Source organism: Eimeria tenella, genomic scaffold (assembly GCF_000499545.2).
Source record: "Eimeria tenella Houghton genomic scaffold, Eth_scaff196, whole genome shotgun sequence".
Classification (NCBI taxonomy): domain Eukaryota; phylum Apicomplexa; class Conoidasida; order Eucoccidiorida; family Eimeriidae; genus Eimeria; species Eimeria tenella.
In genome coordinates, this window is record NW_013544183.1 from 1 (window position 1) to 18,228 (window position 18,228).

The 18,228-nt window shown below is 48.0% G+C and overlaps 4 protein-coding genes across 4 annotated transcripts; 2 read left to right on the forward strand and 2 right to left on the reverse strand.

Moving 5' to 3' along the window:
* Nucleotides 1-944: 944 nt before the first annotated feature.
* Nucleotides 945-7,811, reverse strand: ETH_00029790 (uncharacterized protein; the record flags this gene model as incomplete). Its single annotated transcript, XM_013379292.1, has 15 exons — nt 945-1,727; nt 1,815-2,043; nt 2,179-2,276; nt 2,398-2,549; nt 2,907-2,980; nt 3,117-3,157; nt 3,609-3,743; nt 4,185-4,285; nt 4,741-5,076; nt 5,186-5,268; nt 5,555-5,616; nt 6,074-6,380; nt 6,531-6,732; nt 7,092-7,324; nt 7,459-7,811. 15 exons carry the CDS (start codon nt 7,809-7,811, stop codon nt 945-947), a joined length of 3,189 nt encoding a protein of 1,062 aa, XP_013234746.1.
* Nucleotides 7,812-9,309: 1,498 nt separating this feature from the next.
* On the forward strand, nt 9,310-14,216 carry ETH_00029795 (uncharacterized protein; the record flags this gene model as incomplete). Its single annotated transcript, XM_013379293.1, has 12 exons — nt 9,310-9,543; nt 9,635-9,664; nt 9,805-10,152; nt 10,623-10,886; nt 11,452-11,512; nt 11,802-11,961; nt 12,142-12,254; nt 12,400-12,448; nt 13,017-13,239; nt 13,391-13,459; nt 13,755-13,835; nt 14,133-14,216. The coding sequence occupies 12 exons, from the start codon at nt 9,310-9,312 to the stop codon at nt 14,214-14,216; spliced, it is 1,716 nt and encodes a 571-aa protein (XP_013234747.1).
* A 1,129-nt stretch (nt 14,217-15,345) lies between these two features.
* On the reverse strand, nt 15,346-17,159 carry ETH_00029800 ((3R)-hydroxymyristoyl ACP dehydrase, putative; the record flags this gene model as incomplete). The annotated part of the gene is made up of 3 exons (XM_013379294.1): nt 15,346-15,482; nt 16,025-16,145; nt 16,620-17,159. 3 exons carry the CDS (start codon nt 17,157-17,159, stop codon nt 15,346-15,348), a joined length of 798 nt encoding a protein of 265 aa, XP_013234748.1.
* A 533-nt stretch (nt 17,160-17,692) lies between these two features.
* On the forward strand, nt 17,693-18,208 carry ETH_00029805 (uncharacterized protein; the record flags this gene model as incomplete). The annotated part of the gene is made up of 1 exon (XM_013379295.1): nt 17,693-18,208. The coding sequence occupies one exon, from the start codon at nt 17,693-17,695 to the stop codon at nt 18,206-18,208; it is 516 nt and encodes a 171-aa protein (XP_013234749.1).
* Between the last annotated feature and the right edge of the window lie 20 nt (nt 18,209-18,228).

Below are 18,228 nucleotides of genomic sequence, written 5' to 3' on the forward strand. Positions count from 1 at the left end.
GGACCTGCAGGCCCCAAAGTGGCCTCCCCAGGGCCCTGGCCGCGCTGTGGCCCTCCAGCCCTGTGCAGCAGCTTCGGGGGCCCTCAGGGGGGCCCCCCGCGCTGCAGCAGCCATGGGGCCCCCTGCTGCAGCAGCAGCAGCAGCAGCAGCGCGAGAGAGGGATCGAGCAGCTGGGGGGAAATGGAGAAAGAACAGAAAAAAACAGGGGAGGTTGCTTGGGAAATGACGAAAGGCGCAGCAGCAGCAGCAGCAGCAGCAGTCGACGCGATGCAGCAAGCGAGTTCTGCTGCCTAAAGCCGCAGCAGCAGCTTTTGGAGTTAATTGCTGCGTATAAGTCTTTTGTCTTCTTAAAACTCAATTTGCTTCTCCCATTTGCTGCAGCAGCAGCAGCAGCAGGGCCTAGCTCAGCCGGGGCCTCCCGCTGAGACTCTCTGGCTGCTGCTGCTGCTGCTGCTGCATGCGGCGAGGCGCGCAGCAGAAAAGTAGAACTTCAGCAGCAAATAAATAAAAATAAGAAATTAATTAATCAAAAATGAACAGAGAGAGAAATTTAAAGGATTAACTTTTGCTGCTGCTTCGGGCTCAGAGCTGCAGCAGCAGCAGAACCTGTCGGCTGCGAGCGGAGGCGCCCAGAGCTGCAGCACTTCGCGCCAGTTTTCTTTGCTTTGTCGACTTGATTTGAAGTATTTATTAAAATTAATTCGTCTAATTAATTTGAAACGTTTATTTAAATGAATTGCTTTCGATTCTTCCGAATTGACTTGCGCAGATCTGGTGAGTCTGGGGTGTCTGTACACCCCAGCTGGAGCTGTACGGCATCGACGCGCCCGGAGAACAAGCTGGAAACTTTCAATTTCAGTTTATTTGTCTTCTTTTTTCGGCCTTTTTGTTCATTTTTCTTCTTCTTTTTGTTTTTAATTTCATTATTTCTCTAAACTGCTCCTTTACAGGTCCAAAGAACCCAAAAACAACTCCATTTTCCTCCGACACTCCTTGCTTCCAGACTCCCCAGCAGTCTTGCTGCGCAAAGTCGCAAGAGAGCGCGGCAGCATTTTGCTGGGGGGCCCCTCCCCTTCAAGGGGGGCCCCCCAGCTCCTCTTGCTGCGCTCCCCTCCCTGCTGCTGCTCCCCGGCAGCAACCTCTGCTGCTGCTGCTGCTGCTGTTGCTGCTGCTGCTGCCGGTGAGTCTTCTGTGTCGTGGCAGACCGCTGGTGCTGCAGCAGCAGCAGCAGCAGCAGGGACGCCACTGCAGCAGCTGCTGGGTGCTGCTGGGCCCTGCGTAAAGGCGAAGGCCTCCATGCTTTCTTCAGCAGCAATTAAACTGGCACATGAAAAAGCTGAACTCTTTTTGGCGGTTTGCTGCTGTTTATAGGCCTCAGAAGCAGCAGCCATGCCGTGCGTTGCTGCTGCTGTTGCTGCTGCTGCAGGGTTTGGCATCCCTCCCCTTGCAGGGGCCTTATTGCAGCTACTGTTGCTGCTGCTGCTGCTGCAGTGGCTTGCTGCAACGTGTCCACGCCTGGGACAATCAGCAGCAGCAGCAGCAGCAGCAGCAGAAGAGCTGTTGGAAGCAATCTGGCTTTGGGCGCCTGCAGCGAATTGGGGTCGCTGCTGCAGCAAATCGACGAGGGGCCGCGGCACTGCAGCAGCAGCAGCAGCAGCGGTGGCTGCTGCAGGGCATTTGACAGCCATTTCTTCCTTGACGTCAAGCCCCACGAACTCTCTGCAAAGCTGAGAGCAGCAAACCGGGACAGTGGAGGGAGAGTACTAGTAGTAGTAGCAGCAGCAGCAGCAGCAGCAGCAGCAGCAGCGGCTTACCGCAACACAAGTGACAGCAGCAGCTTTTGGCATTTTGAAATACAAGTCTTGGCGGTCTTGCAAAGAAGTCGCGAAGACTCTTCGAGTTAAATGAACTCCCCCGCCTTCTGAGTAGCAAATGATTTGATAGGAAATCCTAGGTGCTGCTGCTGCTGCTGCTGCTGCTGCTGCTGCTGCTGCAGGCGGGGCCTCGCTGGGGGTCGCTCCCGGGGGCCCCCCTGCTTCATCTCTGCAGCAGAGGCAGCAGCATTGAGTGAATAAGAAAATGGAATTAAAGATAAACAAATAAATTAATTAAATTAAATTAAATTAAATTAAATTAAACTGATTATTTAGTTAATTTAATCTGAAATGGCCAACTTACTGCAGCGTAAACAGCAGCAAAGATATTCTGCCAATTTCCCCCTTTTGCTGCAGACTCAAAATGAGCCTCGGGAGAGCAGCACAAGTCCTTTGGAGTTGCTGCAGCAGCAAATGACAAATTCATTTTTGCATTTCAAATTCAATTAATGTGATCAATTTAATTAATTTAATTTATTCGATTCATTTAGTTTAATTAATTTAATTAAATTAGGAAGCCTACTAGGAGTGACTCCAGCCTTAAACCCCTCCCTTGACCAGCAGCAGCTGCTGCAGCAACTGCAGCAGCAACTGCTGCAGCAGGAGCAGCAGCAAATTCGTCCAAAGTGCAAATGTTGCTGGCGCGCAGCTGCGCAGACATCCGGTCGCCAATGCCTGCAGCAGGAAAATAAAAAAATAAATAAATAAATAAACAAATAAACTACTTAATTAATTAAACAAATAAATAATTAAATAAATTGAAAAGGGAATGAACGTGCAGCAGAAAGAAATCCTTCAATTCATTAAATGGGAAATTAATGCAGCGGTGTCTGCGTGCTGCTCGCTGCGTGTTGCTGCTGCTGCTGCTGCTTCCGGCGCTGCAGTCGCTGCTGCTGCGCTGCTGCTGCCGCCAGGTTGTTGGCAGCAATTATTTAATTTAATTTTAATTCTAACTTCAATTTCACTTTTAATTTTAATTTTAATTTTAATTTATTTAAATTAATTTAAAAAGATTTAATTATTCGAACTGACCCGGCAGCTGCGTCAGCTGCTCCGTGGCGTCCCAAGGAATTCGGGTTCGGAGGCTGCGGGAAAGCAGCTGCAGACTGCAGCAAATAATAAAATAAATCAATAAAGAAATAAATAATAAATAAATGAATAAACAAATAAATAAATAAATAAATAATAAACAATAAATTAATAAATAAATAAACAATAAAAGAATTAAAGTGCACAACTCACCAGCTGTAGATCTTCCCTTTCTGCTTCGCCAGCGCGCACTCCTGCATACACCGCGACAGCCGTTCTGGATAAATAAAAAGATAAATAAAAATAAATAAATGAAAATAAATAAATAAATAAGTAAATAAATAAATAGATAAATAAATAATAAATAAATAAATAAGTTGAATTAAATTAATTAAAATGAATCAGTTTAAAAAAGAAAAATAAAAATTCAAAAAGTGCATTTTTGCAACTTCACGCGCACCCCCGATCTTCGCAAAACTGAACTTCTGAGACTCCAGCTCCCACTGAAGACAAAAAATAGATAAATAAATAAATAAATAAATAAATAAATGAAATAATAAGTTTATTAATACTTAATTAATAATCAATTAATAGTTAACTAATTAATTAATCACTTGTTTGTTTTTATTCACTTTCTGCGCATGCGTTTTCAAACGACTCGACTTCAATTAAAACAATTAAAATCAAAACAAATTATTTAATTACCTGTTCCACTCGAAGGCCGCAAAGTGCTGCTTGCATTAAAACAAAAGATTTTTCTTTTGAAGTAATTCCGCTTTCTTTCAGCGCCCACTTCATCTTCGGGTGTCTAGACACCTCGCGCAACGGACGCTTCTGCTCCTGAATTAAAAGTTTTTATCCCTTTTGAACGGCTCGCTAGCTAGCTAGCTAGCCGGCTTAACAGCTAGCTCGCTAGCTAGCTAGCTAGCTGGCTTAACAGCTAGCTCGCTAGCTAGCTAGCTAGCTGGCTTAACAGCTGGCTCGCTAGCTAGCTAGCTAGCTGGCTAGCTAGCTAGCTAGCTGTTTTGAGCTAGGTGAACAGCTGGCTGAATAAGTGGCTAGCTAGCTAGAGAGCTAGCTGGCTGGCTAGCTAGCTAGCTAGCTAGCTAGCTAGCTAGCCAGCTAGCTGGGGAAGTGGCGGTGGGCTGCTTTCTTTCCGCCATATTCCCACTTTATTGAATTGAATTAATTGGCTAATTAATTAGTTAATCAATTAAATTAAATCAAATAAAAAATTAATTTAATTATTTAATTTAATCAAATTAATTAATTATTTGTTACCCGTTTGGGAGGAAGCTCTTTGAATTCTGCTGCTGCTGCCAGCAGCTCCAGAAGGGCTCTGAGGAGATCTTGAGTTTCCATTTTTTCCAGAGAGTCCAGATCTGCATTTGATTTGAATTCACTTTGCTGCTGCAGCAGCAGCAGCAGCAGCAGCTGCAGCAGCAGCAGGAGCAGGGGTTGAGGACGGACCCGCAGCCAAGAATGAAATCATAGTCTCCAGCTTCGTGCTGCAGCGCGCCATTGCTGCTCCTGCTGCGCTGCAGCACAGCTGCTGCGAGCTGCTCAGCAGCAGCAGCCCCAGCGAAACTGCAGCAGCAAAAAGCAAAAAAGGTTTGTATTCAAAGACAACAGAAGCTTTTATTAGATTTAATAATTCAAAAGACTAATTCAACTAACAACTAATTCGAATTAACTAGAACATGGGCAGCAGCTGCGGAGGAGGCGGCGGGATTTTGTGCAGTTTACAGCCTAGGGTTTAGGGTTTAGGGTTTAGGGTTTGCTGCTGTGGTGGCTGCCGCTGCTGCCCGTCCGCCAGGGGAGACTAGAAGAGGTTTACCTAATTTGTCGAGTTCCTGTTTGATGTACTGGTGTGCAGCGTGTGTGGCTGCTGCTGCTGCTGCTGCTGCTGCTGCTTGGTTTGCTGCTGCTGCTGCTGCTGCTGCGCGCGTCTGAACCCCCCAGAAGGTGGCGTCGAACCAGTCCGTGGCCTCCTGCAGACTTCCCACAGTTCCGAGAAAGACTTCGGCATTTAAATGTTCAATAAATTCGAATTTCAACTTGGAATTGACTGTCTGTACACCCGAAGACAGCTGCCTCCACCGCCCGCAGCTCTCTTCGCTCGTCATGATCACCGCGACTCCGCAGGAGTCGAACTGGGGTCTTCCGGCTCTTCCTGCGGAAAAAAAGAAAATAAAAAGAATTAAAAGTTCAAAATATTCTTTTTTATCCTTTTAAAGCTCATTTTAACTTTAGTTTCCACTTCAAACCGCGCAGTCGCCCACCGATCATCTGCAGCATTTCAATGTCGTCGTATTCCCTGTAGACGCCTTCTTTGTAGGCGAAGGTGCTCTTGATTATGCAAAGTCTGCAAACAAAGCAAAATCAAAAGTTTGAACAAATAAATAAATAAATAAATAAGTAAATGAATAAATAAATTCATTTCATTTTTGTTTTCGTCTTTTGCTGGTTTTAAGCTGCGGATTCTCTCTGCAACTGCTCGTTCAAATAAATAGGAAATAACTCCTGCGGCTGTTCAGCTGCTGTTTCAGCTTCATTTAATTGTTTTCATTTATTGTTATTTATTTGTTTATTTCTTTTTATTTATTTATTGTTTAATTTTCATTTCCAGTTTTGCTTCCTCTGCTGCTCACCTCGCCGGCAGATTGACTCCCTGGGCCAGAGTGCTGGTGGTGCAGAGCACTCGAACGTTTTCCTGCGAAGTGCAGCAAAGATGAAAAAATGAATTAAATAAATAATTAAATAAAGAACTAAATAAAATATTAGAATAATAAAGCTTTAATTGACAAATATAGCCCCAGCAGCAGCAGCAGCAGCAGCAGCAAACCTGCAAGAACTGGCTCTCCACTGCTGCTCGCTGCTGCTGCTGCAGCGCCGAGTGGTGCACACAAATTCCTCTTCGAATATATTTCGCATATTTGGAGTCCATTATTTTCGCCAGCTTCTCCAGCTCTCTGCAGCAAAAAAGCCATTCATTAAAAATATAAAATTCTTACTCAAATATTCTCTTATTTCAATACTTCATGGACATCTTATCCAAATGCATGCAAAGATGATCCTATATCCCACATACACAGCAGCAACAGCACAATCCCCAGCAGCAGCAGCAGCAGCAACAGCAACAGCAGCAGCAACAGCAACAGCAGCAGCACCATCCTCATTATCGTCACCATCACGATCACCATCATCATCATCACCATCACCATCACCACCATGACCATCACCATCACCACCATCACACAATCAGCAGCGCCAGCAGCAGCAGCAGCAGCAGCAGCAGCAGCAGCAGCAGGCTCACTGCTGCTGCTTGCTGCTGCTGACCAGCAGCAGCCCCGCCTGCGCGAGGGCCTCGCAGGCATTTTCGCAGCCCTTTTTGGTGACGCAGAAAACGAGGGCGGGGCGGCCCTGGCTGTGGGCCTTGAGGACTTCGGGGACTTTCTTGTCCAGACTGCGTTCAAACTGTTCCAAAACTGCCAATTAAACCCTTTTTCCGCAGCCTCGGGGGCCCCCGGGGGCCCCGGGGGCCCCCGGGGCCCCGGGGGGCCCCTTAGGGAAAAAGACCCACCAAAAATCCGTTCATGGGGCCCCGGTAAAAGCCCAGCACTTCACACTGCAGCTCCACCGGCCGGTAGCTGCTGCTGAAGCTGCAGCAGCAGCCGCACAGCCACTCCGACAGCTGCTGCACATTCCCCACAGTGGCAGACACTGCAACAAATCGAGGGGGGCCCCCCGGGGGGCCCCCCCGGGGGCCCCCCGGGGGGCCCCTTGTGGAGCTGCGGTGCAGCAGCAGCAGCCTCGCGACCACGGCTTCCTGAATCGGCAAAGCAATTGGTGAGCTTAGCATGCAGCAGCAGCAGCAGCAGCAGCAGCAGCAGCAGAGGATGAGGGCAGCTTTTGCTTGATCCCGCTGCTGCAGCTGGGAGCAGCAGCAGCAGCAAGAGGCCTTAGGGTTTAGGGTTTAGGGTTTAGGGTTTAGGGTTTAGGGTTTGGGCGCACGAGCACAGGGCCGCGGCGGGGCATGTTAAGCAAATGGACTTCGTCGATGCAAACGAGTCCGAGAGAAGCAGCAAAAGGTTCTTCAGAGAGCAGCAGGCGGGAGACAGAGTCGAGCTTTTCTGCTGCAGCAACACTATTTGCTGCTGCTGCTGCTGCTGCTGCTGCTGCACTCACGGGTGGCCACAATGATGTCTGCAGCGGCTAGCGCGCGCGGCAGCGCCTGCGGGGACTCCAGAGTGTCGGCGGTGAGCCTGGGAAGCAAAGTTGAGTTCATCTGCTGCTGCTGCTGCTGCGGCAGCAGCAGCAGAGTTGAATGCAGCTGCTGCTGCGCTGCAGCAGCAAACGAGGAGACCCACTCGAAGCAAAACATGCCCAGAGGCCCCAGACGATCGGACCATTCTCGAGCTCTGAAAACCCGCACAATCAGCCACAGCCAAAAGCACATTATTGAATAGTTGCATGCATGCATGCATGCATGCATGCCTGCATGCATGCAGCAATTGAATTATTGAATTGCTTCAAGACTGCGGATTAGGCCCACCTTTCTGCACAGAGGGCCTTCGTGGGGCACAGGCAAATGACTCTTTGCTTCTCGCTGCGCTCTTGGGCGCTGCGGCGCTCCAGCAGGCGCAGGATCGCGAGCTCGAAGAGGACCTGTCGGGGCGGCGCACTGGGCTGGAGTGGAAGGCGAAAATAAATTCCACTTACGGTTTTTCCGGACCCCGTGGGGGCTGAAATTACGTAATTTGTGTCGGAATTGTAAAGCGCGTCGAAGCAGGCGCTCTGCATGGCGTTGAAATGCTCAAATCGGAACGCTTTCCGGTGTTCCGGGTCGCGGATCGCGTCGCGTGACACCGCCTTCGTCGGGCGGTGATCCGCCGTAAATGTTTGCATTTTCGCGCCAAAAAGGAAAAGAATAAATCAAATAAATAATATGAATCGATATTATGATTTGTGGCCTCGTTCGGACTTCCAAAGTGACAGGATCACGCGGCGCGCCTCGCCAGAGCTGCGCATACACCCCAGCGCCGCGGCATTGCAACTTCCAAAAGGAAGAGCGCAGGCGTTCAGATATTCTTTTTTGAAGAACACACTGCGATCTCAAGTCCTTTCAAGTAATCACACAAAACTAAATGATAAATGAGGCTTTTAGAGGAAGGGAATACATCATGCATCTTTTGCAGATTCCACGCTGGCGCAGCAGAGCAGCACAGAAACGGCCGCGAGCCAACGAACGGGCGAGGGAAACGGGGATTTAAGTGCACAAAAAGGGAAATAAAATTCAATTATTTTGGATTTGTGCATTTTTTGAAAAGAATAAAACTAAGACAGAGTCAGCTGCGAAGTTTTCGTGCTTTTCGGGAGCGCCACCGGTCGAGTCTCACTTGCAATTCAAGAACTCGTCGCCGCACCAGTGGTTCAAGTCCTGGCTCGTCTTTCTCGCGGATGAATTCTTCTATTTTCACTTTTAATTGAATTAATTTACTGTTTAATTTTAATTCAAAAAATAAAAACGCAAATTCAGACGAACTCCCGCGAACTGCCTCCAAGTCTCTCGTCGGCACCGGCTGCAGCCAGCTGCAGCCCCCGCCTCCGCCCCCGGGGGTGAGTTTTTGAATTTAATTTTAATAACAATTAAAACGAAATTCAAAAATTAAGTTTTTAATTTAAAATAAATCAAATTTAAATCTGACTCTCCAGCTCGGCGGCTGCGCAGCTGGGGGCCACCGCCGCCGTGTGGGGCCCTAGCAGCAGACTTGCATGCGTTTGCTGCTGCTGTCTTGGCTTGTCTTCGGAATTATCTTTTTTTAATTTTAGTTAATTTCTTTTTTATTTCATTTTCTAATTCTGCAAGACTTCAGTCTCTTCCTTCCGCTGCAGCTGCAGCAGCAGACCAACTCCACGAGCAGCAGCAGCAGCAGCAGCAGCATCAGCAGCTCTTCGCCTCTTTTACTTTTCTCGAAATTAAATTAAATCCATAAATCAAAAAAATCTTCTTAATAAACAAAAAAGGTCCAATGCCCTGGCTGCGCCGTGCTGCTGAGGAGCAGCAGCAAACGAAAAGGGCAGGAGACAGCAGCAGCGGCAGCAGCAGCAGCAGCAGCAGAACGACAAACAGGGGCTGCTAAGCAGCAGCAGCAAAGACCACGCGCAGGAAAGAGCAGCAGCTACAGCAGCAGGAGCGGGAGAGACAAATACAGCAGCAGCAGCAGTAACACCATCAGAAAACAGCAACTGTTGAGTGCAGCAGCAGAGACAGAGGAGGAGGTGCAGCAGCAGCAGCAGCGGCAGCAGCAGCAGCTTCGCCGAAGACAGAGCAGCAGCAGCAGCAGCTCCTGCAGCGACAGGAAGCGCAGCATCAGCGGCAGCAGCAGCAGCAGCAGCGTTTGCAATGGAGCAGACAGCTGTGCCCCCCGCTGCTGCTGCTGCTGCTGCTGCTGCTGCTGCTGCAGCCCCGAAGCCGCGGTTCTGCACAGGGCGCTGCACCACTTCTTGTCTTGTTTATTTATTTATTTATTTTATTTCAATTTATTTTTGCTGCTGCCTTTCTCTCAAAGTTCCTGCTGCGCTGCTGCCAGCAGCAGCAGCACTCCCGAACCTCGTGGCCCTCGCCATTCTCTACAAGGTACCCCCAAACCCTAAACCCTAAACCCTAAACCCTAAACCCTAAACCCTCGTCGATGTGGCGGCTGTGTTGCTGCTGCTGCGGCTTGCAGGTCTTTGGAAAGGGCTCGACGCTGAAGCAGGTGAAGTGAACAAAATGGTTTTGATAATTTAATTAATTAAATAAATTAATATGTTTAATTAGATTAAGTTATTTAATTAAATTAAATTATTTAATTAAATTAATTAAGTTAATTGTTTTAATTGTTTTGCTCTTCTGCAGAGCCTCCTTGTTGTCCTTTCGGCGCTCTGCGTGATAATCCCCTTTTTGCTGCTGCTGCCGCTGCTGCGGCAGGGCTGGCTGCTAGTGGTGAGCCTGCTGGACGTTGCTGCTGCTGCTGCTGCTTCTGCTGCAGCAGCAGCAACAGCGCCAGCAGCAGCAGCAGGAGTCCTCAGCCTCGTGAGGCCCGGCTTCCTCCTCTGGGCCCTGCTGGACTCCCTGCTGCTGACAGCTTTGCTGCAGGAGCTTTTCAAATTTGCTGCTGCTTTCCAGCTGCGGCACAAGGTGTACGTACACCCTAGCAGCCTGCTGCTCTTCTACACCGCACTCGCCGCCAACACCTTTTCCCTCGTGAGCTGCAGCCAATTGTTTTATTTATTTATTTATTATTTATTTTTATTGTTTATTTTTATTTATTTATTTTTATTCACTTAAATCGAAGTTTTACTCCCCAATGTCCGTTCTCCACAAGCCCCGGCACTGAGTGCTCTCGGCTGCGAGCCCTTGTCGTCTTTTCTTTCTTTTTATTTTTATTTTTGTTTCAATAAAAAGTGAATTAAATTGTTTACTACTTTGTTTCTTTCTTTTCTGTTTTTATTCTTGTTTTTATTTCAACAAAAAATGAATTTGGCGGCCCTCGCGTTTTCGTTTCTGAGGTGTATGTACAGCTGCGCGCGTCAGCTGTCTGCATGCCTTCAAATCCGCTGTCGGCGATCTCGTCGAATTGGCGCATTTGGTTCATTTAATTCATTCATTTAATTTGTTTTTATTAGTTTTAATTCATTTGTTTCTTAATTATTTAATTCAGTTCTTTTTCGCAGGCAACTGGCACACATGATGCTTTCCGCCTCGCCGGCCAACTCGCCGGGGGGCCCCCTGGGGGCCCCCCGGGGGGCCCCCAGGGGGGCCCCCAGGGGGCCCCCCAGGAGGCGCAGCGGCTGGGGGCCCTTTGGTCCTTTTGTGTCTTTCACGGAGGGTACGAGTTGCCCAGCCAAATACTCACTGCAGCACTGATTGCATGCAATGTAAGCAGCAGCAGCAGCAGCAGCAGCAGCAGCAAGACCGGAGGAAGCAGCTTTATTCAGGTGAGAGCCGCCAGGTGTACGTACACCGCACAGCAGCAGCGTTTGTTCCCGTCAGATAAAGTAATTTAAAAGTATTTAAATTAGAAACTTTATAATAATATGGCCTTTTATTTAATTCTGCATGAAGCCTTGCATGCATTTTTGTTTCTTTTTTATTTCATTTTTACTTCATTTTTTATTTTCAGTTTGTGCTGCTCAAGTGTATGTACACACATGCGCCCATTGATTCGCGCCCGCATTTCACCAAAGAATAAATCCTTTTGAACTTGCTGCTAGCAGCAGCAGCAGCAGCAGCAGCTGCTGCTGCTGCTGCTGCAGCAGTCGCTGCGGCTGCTGCGTGTGCATTATCTGTCTTTATAAGTATAAATAACATTAAATATGCATTTAAATAATATTAATTATCTCTCTTATAAAATACTCTGTTACATAAATAATTAAATATATTTTGATTTAGTTTTTGTGATATTTATTTCTAGGCGGAGCTGCTGCTGCTGCGGCAGGCTCCGTGTAAACCAAGGGTTTAGGGTTTAGGGTTTAGGGTTTAGCTTTGCGCTTGTCTCTTCAGATCATCCAAGGCCCAGTTCTGCTGCATGCAATTCCCGCATTTTGTACACAACTCGCCCGGCGTAAGCTTTCCAGCTGCTGCTGCTGCTGCTGCTGCTACTGTTTTTGCTTCTGCTGCTGCTGCTGCTGCAGCTGTTGCTGCTACGTTTGCTGTGACTGGTGCGGCTGCTGCTGCGGGTAGCGTTTCTGAAGCTACGGGCTGCATGCCTGCTGCTGCTATTGCTGCTTCTGCTATTGCTGTTGCAGCTGCTGCTGCTGCTATTGCTGCTGCTATTGCTGTTGCTGCTGCTGCTATTATTGTTGCTGCTGCTGCCACTGCTGTTGCTGCTGCTGCTGTGTTTGCTGCTGCAGACATCAGCCAAAACGTGGCAATGAGGTTTCTGTGGGGCCGCCCGGCGGAAGCCGTTGCTGCTGCTGCTCTGCGGACTGTAGCAGCAACAGCAGCACTTTGTCACTTTTTTTCAATTATGGTGATGATCGTCAGTCTTCTAATTGCTGCTGTTGCATGCAGGTGAGTTCGGGGCAAATGTGCGGCCTCTCGGCCTTTAAAATGCTGCCAATTAGGGTTTAGGGTTTAGGGTTTAGGGTTTGGGGTTCTGGGAGGCGCTCGGCCCCGCGGAAGTTAGGCTTTTGAGTCGTCGCCATTTGCTGGTGCTGCTGCTGCTGCTGCTGTTGCTGCGCTGGACTGCAGAAAGGCTTATCTTCGTGCTGCAGTAGCAGCAGCAGCAGCAGCAGGTCCGGCCAGCCCTGTGGGGGCGCCGCGGCTGCTGTTCAGTTTGAAGGATCTGTTTGGCCAGGAGGAAGGTGAGGTGGAAAGCGTGTTTGAAATAGCGCTGCGATTTTGCGATTTGAAAGAAATAAAGACCAAATAAAGAGAAAATAAGAAGAAAATAAACGAAATGAATGAATTAAATGCAAATATTTGCTGCTGATTGCCAATTATTTGCAGAAACGGAAGAAAGTGCTGCGCTGCTGCCGAAGGAAGCTGCGGATCTGGCGTGAGCGCTGGGGTGTATAGGCAGCTCGGCGCGCAGCCGCTGCTGCAGCTGCTGCTGCAGCTTTCCTCGCTGCTGCCACTTCAATCAATTTGGTGAATTTCTTTGTCGTTTTTGGTTTAAATGAACGCAAAAGTGCTTTTAGTGTTGCTTTTGGGGGCTCTGCGGACTTGGGAGCCGGCTGCGGGCGCGCCGCTGCCCTTCCCACGTAAGTGCAGCCCCAAGTTGAACTGCCGCCGATCTTCGCCAAAACTGCGTTTAAATGGTTCTTTTTTATCGCAAAGTTGTCCGCGAACTTGAACTGCGTCTGGACAAGCAGTATGGAGGTGAAAGATTGAAAACTTGTTCAGCTTTCCCCGAATTCAACTTCGCGCTTTCCGAGCAGCTGCCGCCGTTTCCGCCCTCAGGTACACGCCGCTCTGCCTCTTCTTCTCAATTTCCCCTTTCAATTCACTTTTATTTCCCTTTTTATTCTTTTTGACGCAAAATTTAAAGAAAAATGCTGAAGGACTTTGGCCACGCGTAGGCGAGCTTGCCCGTTTGCTGCACTGCTGCTGCCGACGCGCCGCAGCCCCGCAGACCTCCCCGCCGCGGACGAGGCGTTTATTAAGGTAAATGGGCGCGAAAAGATGAAAGAAATCGGAAAACGAAAAACAAAATTAAAAATAATTTTGGGCGTTTTAAAATTCAAATTGCAACTCTTTTCAAACGCAAACGACCCAACTCAGGAAACGCTCACCGCCCACTTCGGGCCTGCGGTGTACGCGGAGTACCAGAGGATCGGCCGCGAGCAGGTATGCACTTTTCTTGAATTTGGACTTAATTGAACGCCATTTGTATTAAATTTGAATTTTAATTCAAAGTTTATTTATTTGCAATTCATTGAACTTTGTTTGAAGTGAAATTACTCAAAAAGACTCCAATTCAAATTCCCAACCTCAGCAGACACCCGAAGACCCCCAGACCCAGCTGGTCCGAAACGTCGTCAAGCTAATCAAGCAGCAGTTCCACAGGGTAAATACACTCCAAAGGAAAAATTGAATTTATTTGTTTCATTTACTTCATTTTAAAAATTAAAACAAATAAACAATTCCAAAATAAATACAACAAGCCACTCCGCGCGCATGCAGCGCCTGTCTCCTCCTGAGCTGCTGGTCCTTCCTGCAGATCCGCTTGCCTTTCGCGTGTTTCAGAGGGTCTTGTGCGCATTTAATCCATTTAAATCGTTCTATTTCATTTTATTTTATTTTATTTTATTTTATTTCTTAAAAATCATTAAATTTAATTCATTTCCATTTCAATCTGCCAGCTGGCGGAAGTTTGCGACACGGACGTGAAGCCCCAGTGGTCACACTTCCTAGCTGTGGCGGCGCTTTCGAAGCAAATGAAGGTACCTGAAACATTTTGAATTCATTTTCAAGTTATACTTTTAAAATTCAATTTCAAATATTAATTATTTGAATTCCATCTTTTTGAATTTCATTTTTTTGAATTTTCGACTTGAATTCACCGGGTGTACAGACAGGCGAAGGTGCAGCGCCTGTCGGAGGCTTCTCCTGCAGAACAAGTCGAAGATCTCCATTGAAATAGATTTTAAATGATTTAATTTTAATTAAAATATATTTAAAATAAATAAAAATTCATTTTAATTCTTTTTATTTCGCGTTTCTTCTTTTCTTTGACTCAGACGTCCCCTGCAAAGATGAACAGTCGTGCAAGAAGCTGGAGGTGGGCGCGGCGGAAAGCTGCGAAAATGAAGCAAAATAAATGAATTAAAATGAAAATAAAACAAAATAAATGAATAAAACTGAAAATTAAATCAAATAAATGAATTAAAATCCAAATAATTCGCATTTAATCAAAAAAATGAATTATTCAACTTTTTTCCGGTGTCTCAGCACCTCGTCAACCGCTGCAACTATGCGAGGTGAGCAAATTAAAAGCTTTCCTTTAATTGTTTCATTTAAAATTTTCTGTTATTTCATTTATTTAATTCATTTAATTTATTTAATTACTTTAATTCATTTATTTTATTTCTTTCCAATTCACAATCCAACACTCCATTTGCTGCTGCCTTCTCACCAAACCCTAAACCCTAAACCCCAAACCCTAAACCCTACACCCCGAACCCCGAATCCCAAAGTGCAAGCCCTTGACGCTGAACACTAAGCCCTGAGCAGCAAACCCTAAACCCTAAACCCTAAACCCTAATTGGGTGAGCCTGTTGCAACGCTTGAAAATATTGTTGCTGCTGCAGTGTGGGAGGTGGTGAAGGCGACCAGCAACATGTGCAGGTCTGTTCCATTCAAACCCTAAACCCTAAACCCTAAACCCTAAACCCTAAACCCTCACCGCCCCCAGAATTTACGGCGACCCTGGACTCGGAAGCATTGTGAAGTAGCTGCTCCATTAGCAGCCAACCAGTCGCCTCTGGCCACCTAGCTAGCTGGCTAGCTAGCTAGCTAACTAGCTAGCTAGCTGGCTAGCTAGCTGGCTAGCTAGCTAGCTAGCTAGCTGGTTCGCTAGCTGGGCCAGTGCAGCGAAGGGAAAAACACTTCTTTCCCTGCTGCTTTCAAACTCGCTCGCGATCTCAGCAGCTAGCTAGCCAATAACTAACTAGCTAGCTGGCTAGCTAGCTAGCTAGCTAGCTAGCTAGCTAGCTAGCTAGCTCGCCAGTTAGTTATTAGCTAGCTATCTAGCCAGCTGGCTAGATAGCTAGCAAGCTAGCTGTTTAGCTAGCTAACTGGCTAGCTAGCTAGCTAGCCAGCTAGCTAGCTAACTAGCTAGCTAGCTAGCTAGCTGCTGCCTGCGCGGCCAGCCTTCAAGTGTGTTCGGGCGTTTCAAATCGTGCCCGTGGAACAAACCCTAAACCCTAAACCCTAAACCCTAAACCCTAAACCCTAGCGGCCGAAGGCGAAAGTCATCTCCTCGACCTCCACGGCCAACTGGCCGTCTACAAACCCTCGGCCTTTGAATTTGGCAATTCCGAACTTTTCTTTCCAAGTCACAAGTTCGGCCTCCATCACCAGCGAGTCTCCTACAAATAAATAAACAAATAAACAAATAAATAAATAAATAAATATAAATAAATAGAAATAACTAATTAATTAATTAATTATATGAGTTAAATTTGTCGGGGAGAGAGCGCCAGGTTGTAGGGAGCGAGGAGACGCTCGCAGCAGCTGGAAACGAGGGTTTAGGGTTTAGGGTTTAGGGTTTGTGGCCGCGAAGGGTGTTACGGAAAGTGGAAGAGACAAATTGAAAGGATTAAATTTAAATTGTGGAATCTTTAAGGTGAAATTAAATTAAAAATTAAAATTAAAAAGCTTGATTGCGAGTGCAGCACAGAAACGCCAGAAACAAAAGCAGCCACTTCTGTCCTAAACCCTAAACCCTAAACCCTAAACCCTAAACCCTAAACCCTAAACCCTGGACGGTAAACCCCAAAGAACGATCCGAAAGAATAAACCCCAAAGCCTAGCGTCAAACCCCGAACCCCCTCCCGATCCCTATCGCCTATGCGTATCCCCCAAACCCCAAACCCAAACCCTAAACCCTAAACCCTAATTTAGGGTTTACCCGGCAGCACGGGTTTCTTCCACTTCACGCCGTTGGCCCCCGCGAAGAAGAAAATGCCTTTTCCGTCTGAGAGCGGCGGCTGCAGAGCGACGACGCCGGCGAGTTGGGCGAGGGCCTCGACCTGTACGTACACCCGAGAAAACGAGAACTGCGATATCAAAGAACTGCAGAATTAAAAGAAATAACTGAAGAATTAAAAGAAACAACTGAAGAATTAAAAGAATTATATGAATTAAATGAACTCATAAACGAATTAGAAGAATTAATGAAAGAATTGAAAGAATTGAAAGTTTTTCAAAATGTTTTTTGAATTTTTGCTGCAAAAGACAGCCGAGCTCTCTGGCGGAGCTGTCGATACACCCCAGGGGGTGAAGTGGTTTGAATCGAAAACGAAAAAAAGAAAAGAGAATTAAAAAGAATAAAAAGAATTAAACAGAATCAAAGGGAATTAAAAAGTGTAAAAAAGGATTAAAAAGAATAAAAAAGAATTGAAAAGAACATACGAGCCTTTGAGTTCAAACAAAGAACAAAAAGAAGGAACGGGAGGTGCCTATACACCCCGGGCCAAGAACTCGGGTGTCTGTACACCGCGCACCTGCAGCACCCCCGGCATGACGGCGCGTTCTGGAAAGTGTCCATTAAATTGGTTTTCATTATTCGAAATGTTTTTAACTCCAACAGCTCTTTTTCCAGCTTCAAAAAACACTACTTTGTCCACCAACAAAAAGGGATATCTGTGCGGCAAGATCTGCTTGATCTGCTCCGCCGTGAACGCCGGTGTACGTACACTCGAAGTCAAAGAAGACACCCACGACGCGTCCCGGTAGCTGCTGCTGCTGCTGCTGCTGCTGCCGCTGCTGCTGCCGCTGCTGCTGCTGGGGGCTGCGGCCGGGGCGGGGGAGTCGGCTGCTGCCAGCGGGGAGGAGGCGCGTGCAGCAGCAGCGGGGCCTGCTGCTGCTGCTGCTGCTGCTGCGGGAGTCGCCGGCGCACCCAACGGGCTTGCTGCTGCTGCTGCTGCTGCTGCTGCTCCCGGCTGAAGGGAAGAAGGGCTTCTGATTGTAAAGGCTAAAGAACAAAGGGGAAGATAAAACAGGCAAAGACAGAGACAAACGCAGCAACGAGGCCAGGCCATCATCTTCGCTGCTGCTGCGCTGCTGCTGCTGCTGCTGCTGTTGCTGTTGCTGCTGCTGCTGCTGCTGAGGCAGGGGAAACCCGGCAGCAAACCCTAAACACTCTAAAAACAATTTAAATCCTGAAAAATAAATTTGCTGCTGCTGCTGCTGCTGCGCCGGCCGAGACAGGGGGGCAGTCGGCTGCTGCCTAGTCGAGTCGGGGGTTGGGGCTTTGCTGCCGATTGCATGCGCAGCAGCAGCAGCAGCAGCGGCAGCAGCAGCTGCTGCTGCTGCTGTCGCTGCAGCAACGGCGCTCTCTGAAAAGCGTCCAGAGAAAAAAAATCAACATTTAAACCTAAACCCCAAACCCTAAACCCTAAACCCTAAACCCTAAACCCTGGGCCCTGAATGGCTTGCGCTTCTTAGGGGCAAGCCGCCGCTGATCGCAGCGCCTGAGAAGCCCTGAACCCTAAACCCTAAACCCTAAACCCTAAACCCTCAAGGGAACGCGTGGTCTTCCAGATCAGGCCCCGTCTGCTGCTGCAGCTGCAGCAAAATGTGGAGCCACGGGGGAGGGCACCCGCAGCAGTACCAGCAGCAGCAGCAGCAGCAGCAGCACCAAATGCAGCAGTACATGCAGCAGCAAATGGGGGGCTACGGCTCTGCTGGCTTCGACGCTGCGCAGCAGCAGCAGATGCACCACCACATGATGCTGCAGCAGCAGCACTACATGCAGCAGCAGCAGCAGCAGTACATGCAGCAGCAGCAGCAGCACACCCCCGGGGCCTACTCCTACCAGCAGCAGCAAATGTATCCCCACAGCTACGGCTTTTCTTCCCCTGCTTCTGCTTCTTCCTACGGCTCGCCTGCTGGTGCTGCTGCTGCTGCTGCAGCAGGAGGCAGCTCAGCAGCAGCAGGGGGAGCAGCAGCAGCAGCAGCAGCAGCAGCAAGCCCCTATGGCCAAACCACCCCACAAGTCTCTCCTTATGGAGCAGCACTAGGCAGCAGACAAGCTGTGCCCCCACCTGCAGACCCTGAGCTCGCCAAGAGGATCCGCACCATGGCAGGTTAGGGTTTAGGGTTTAGGGTTTA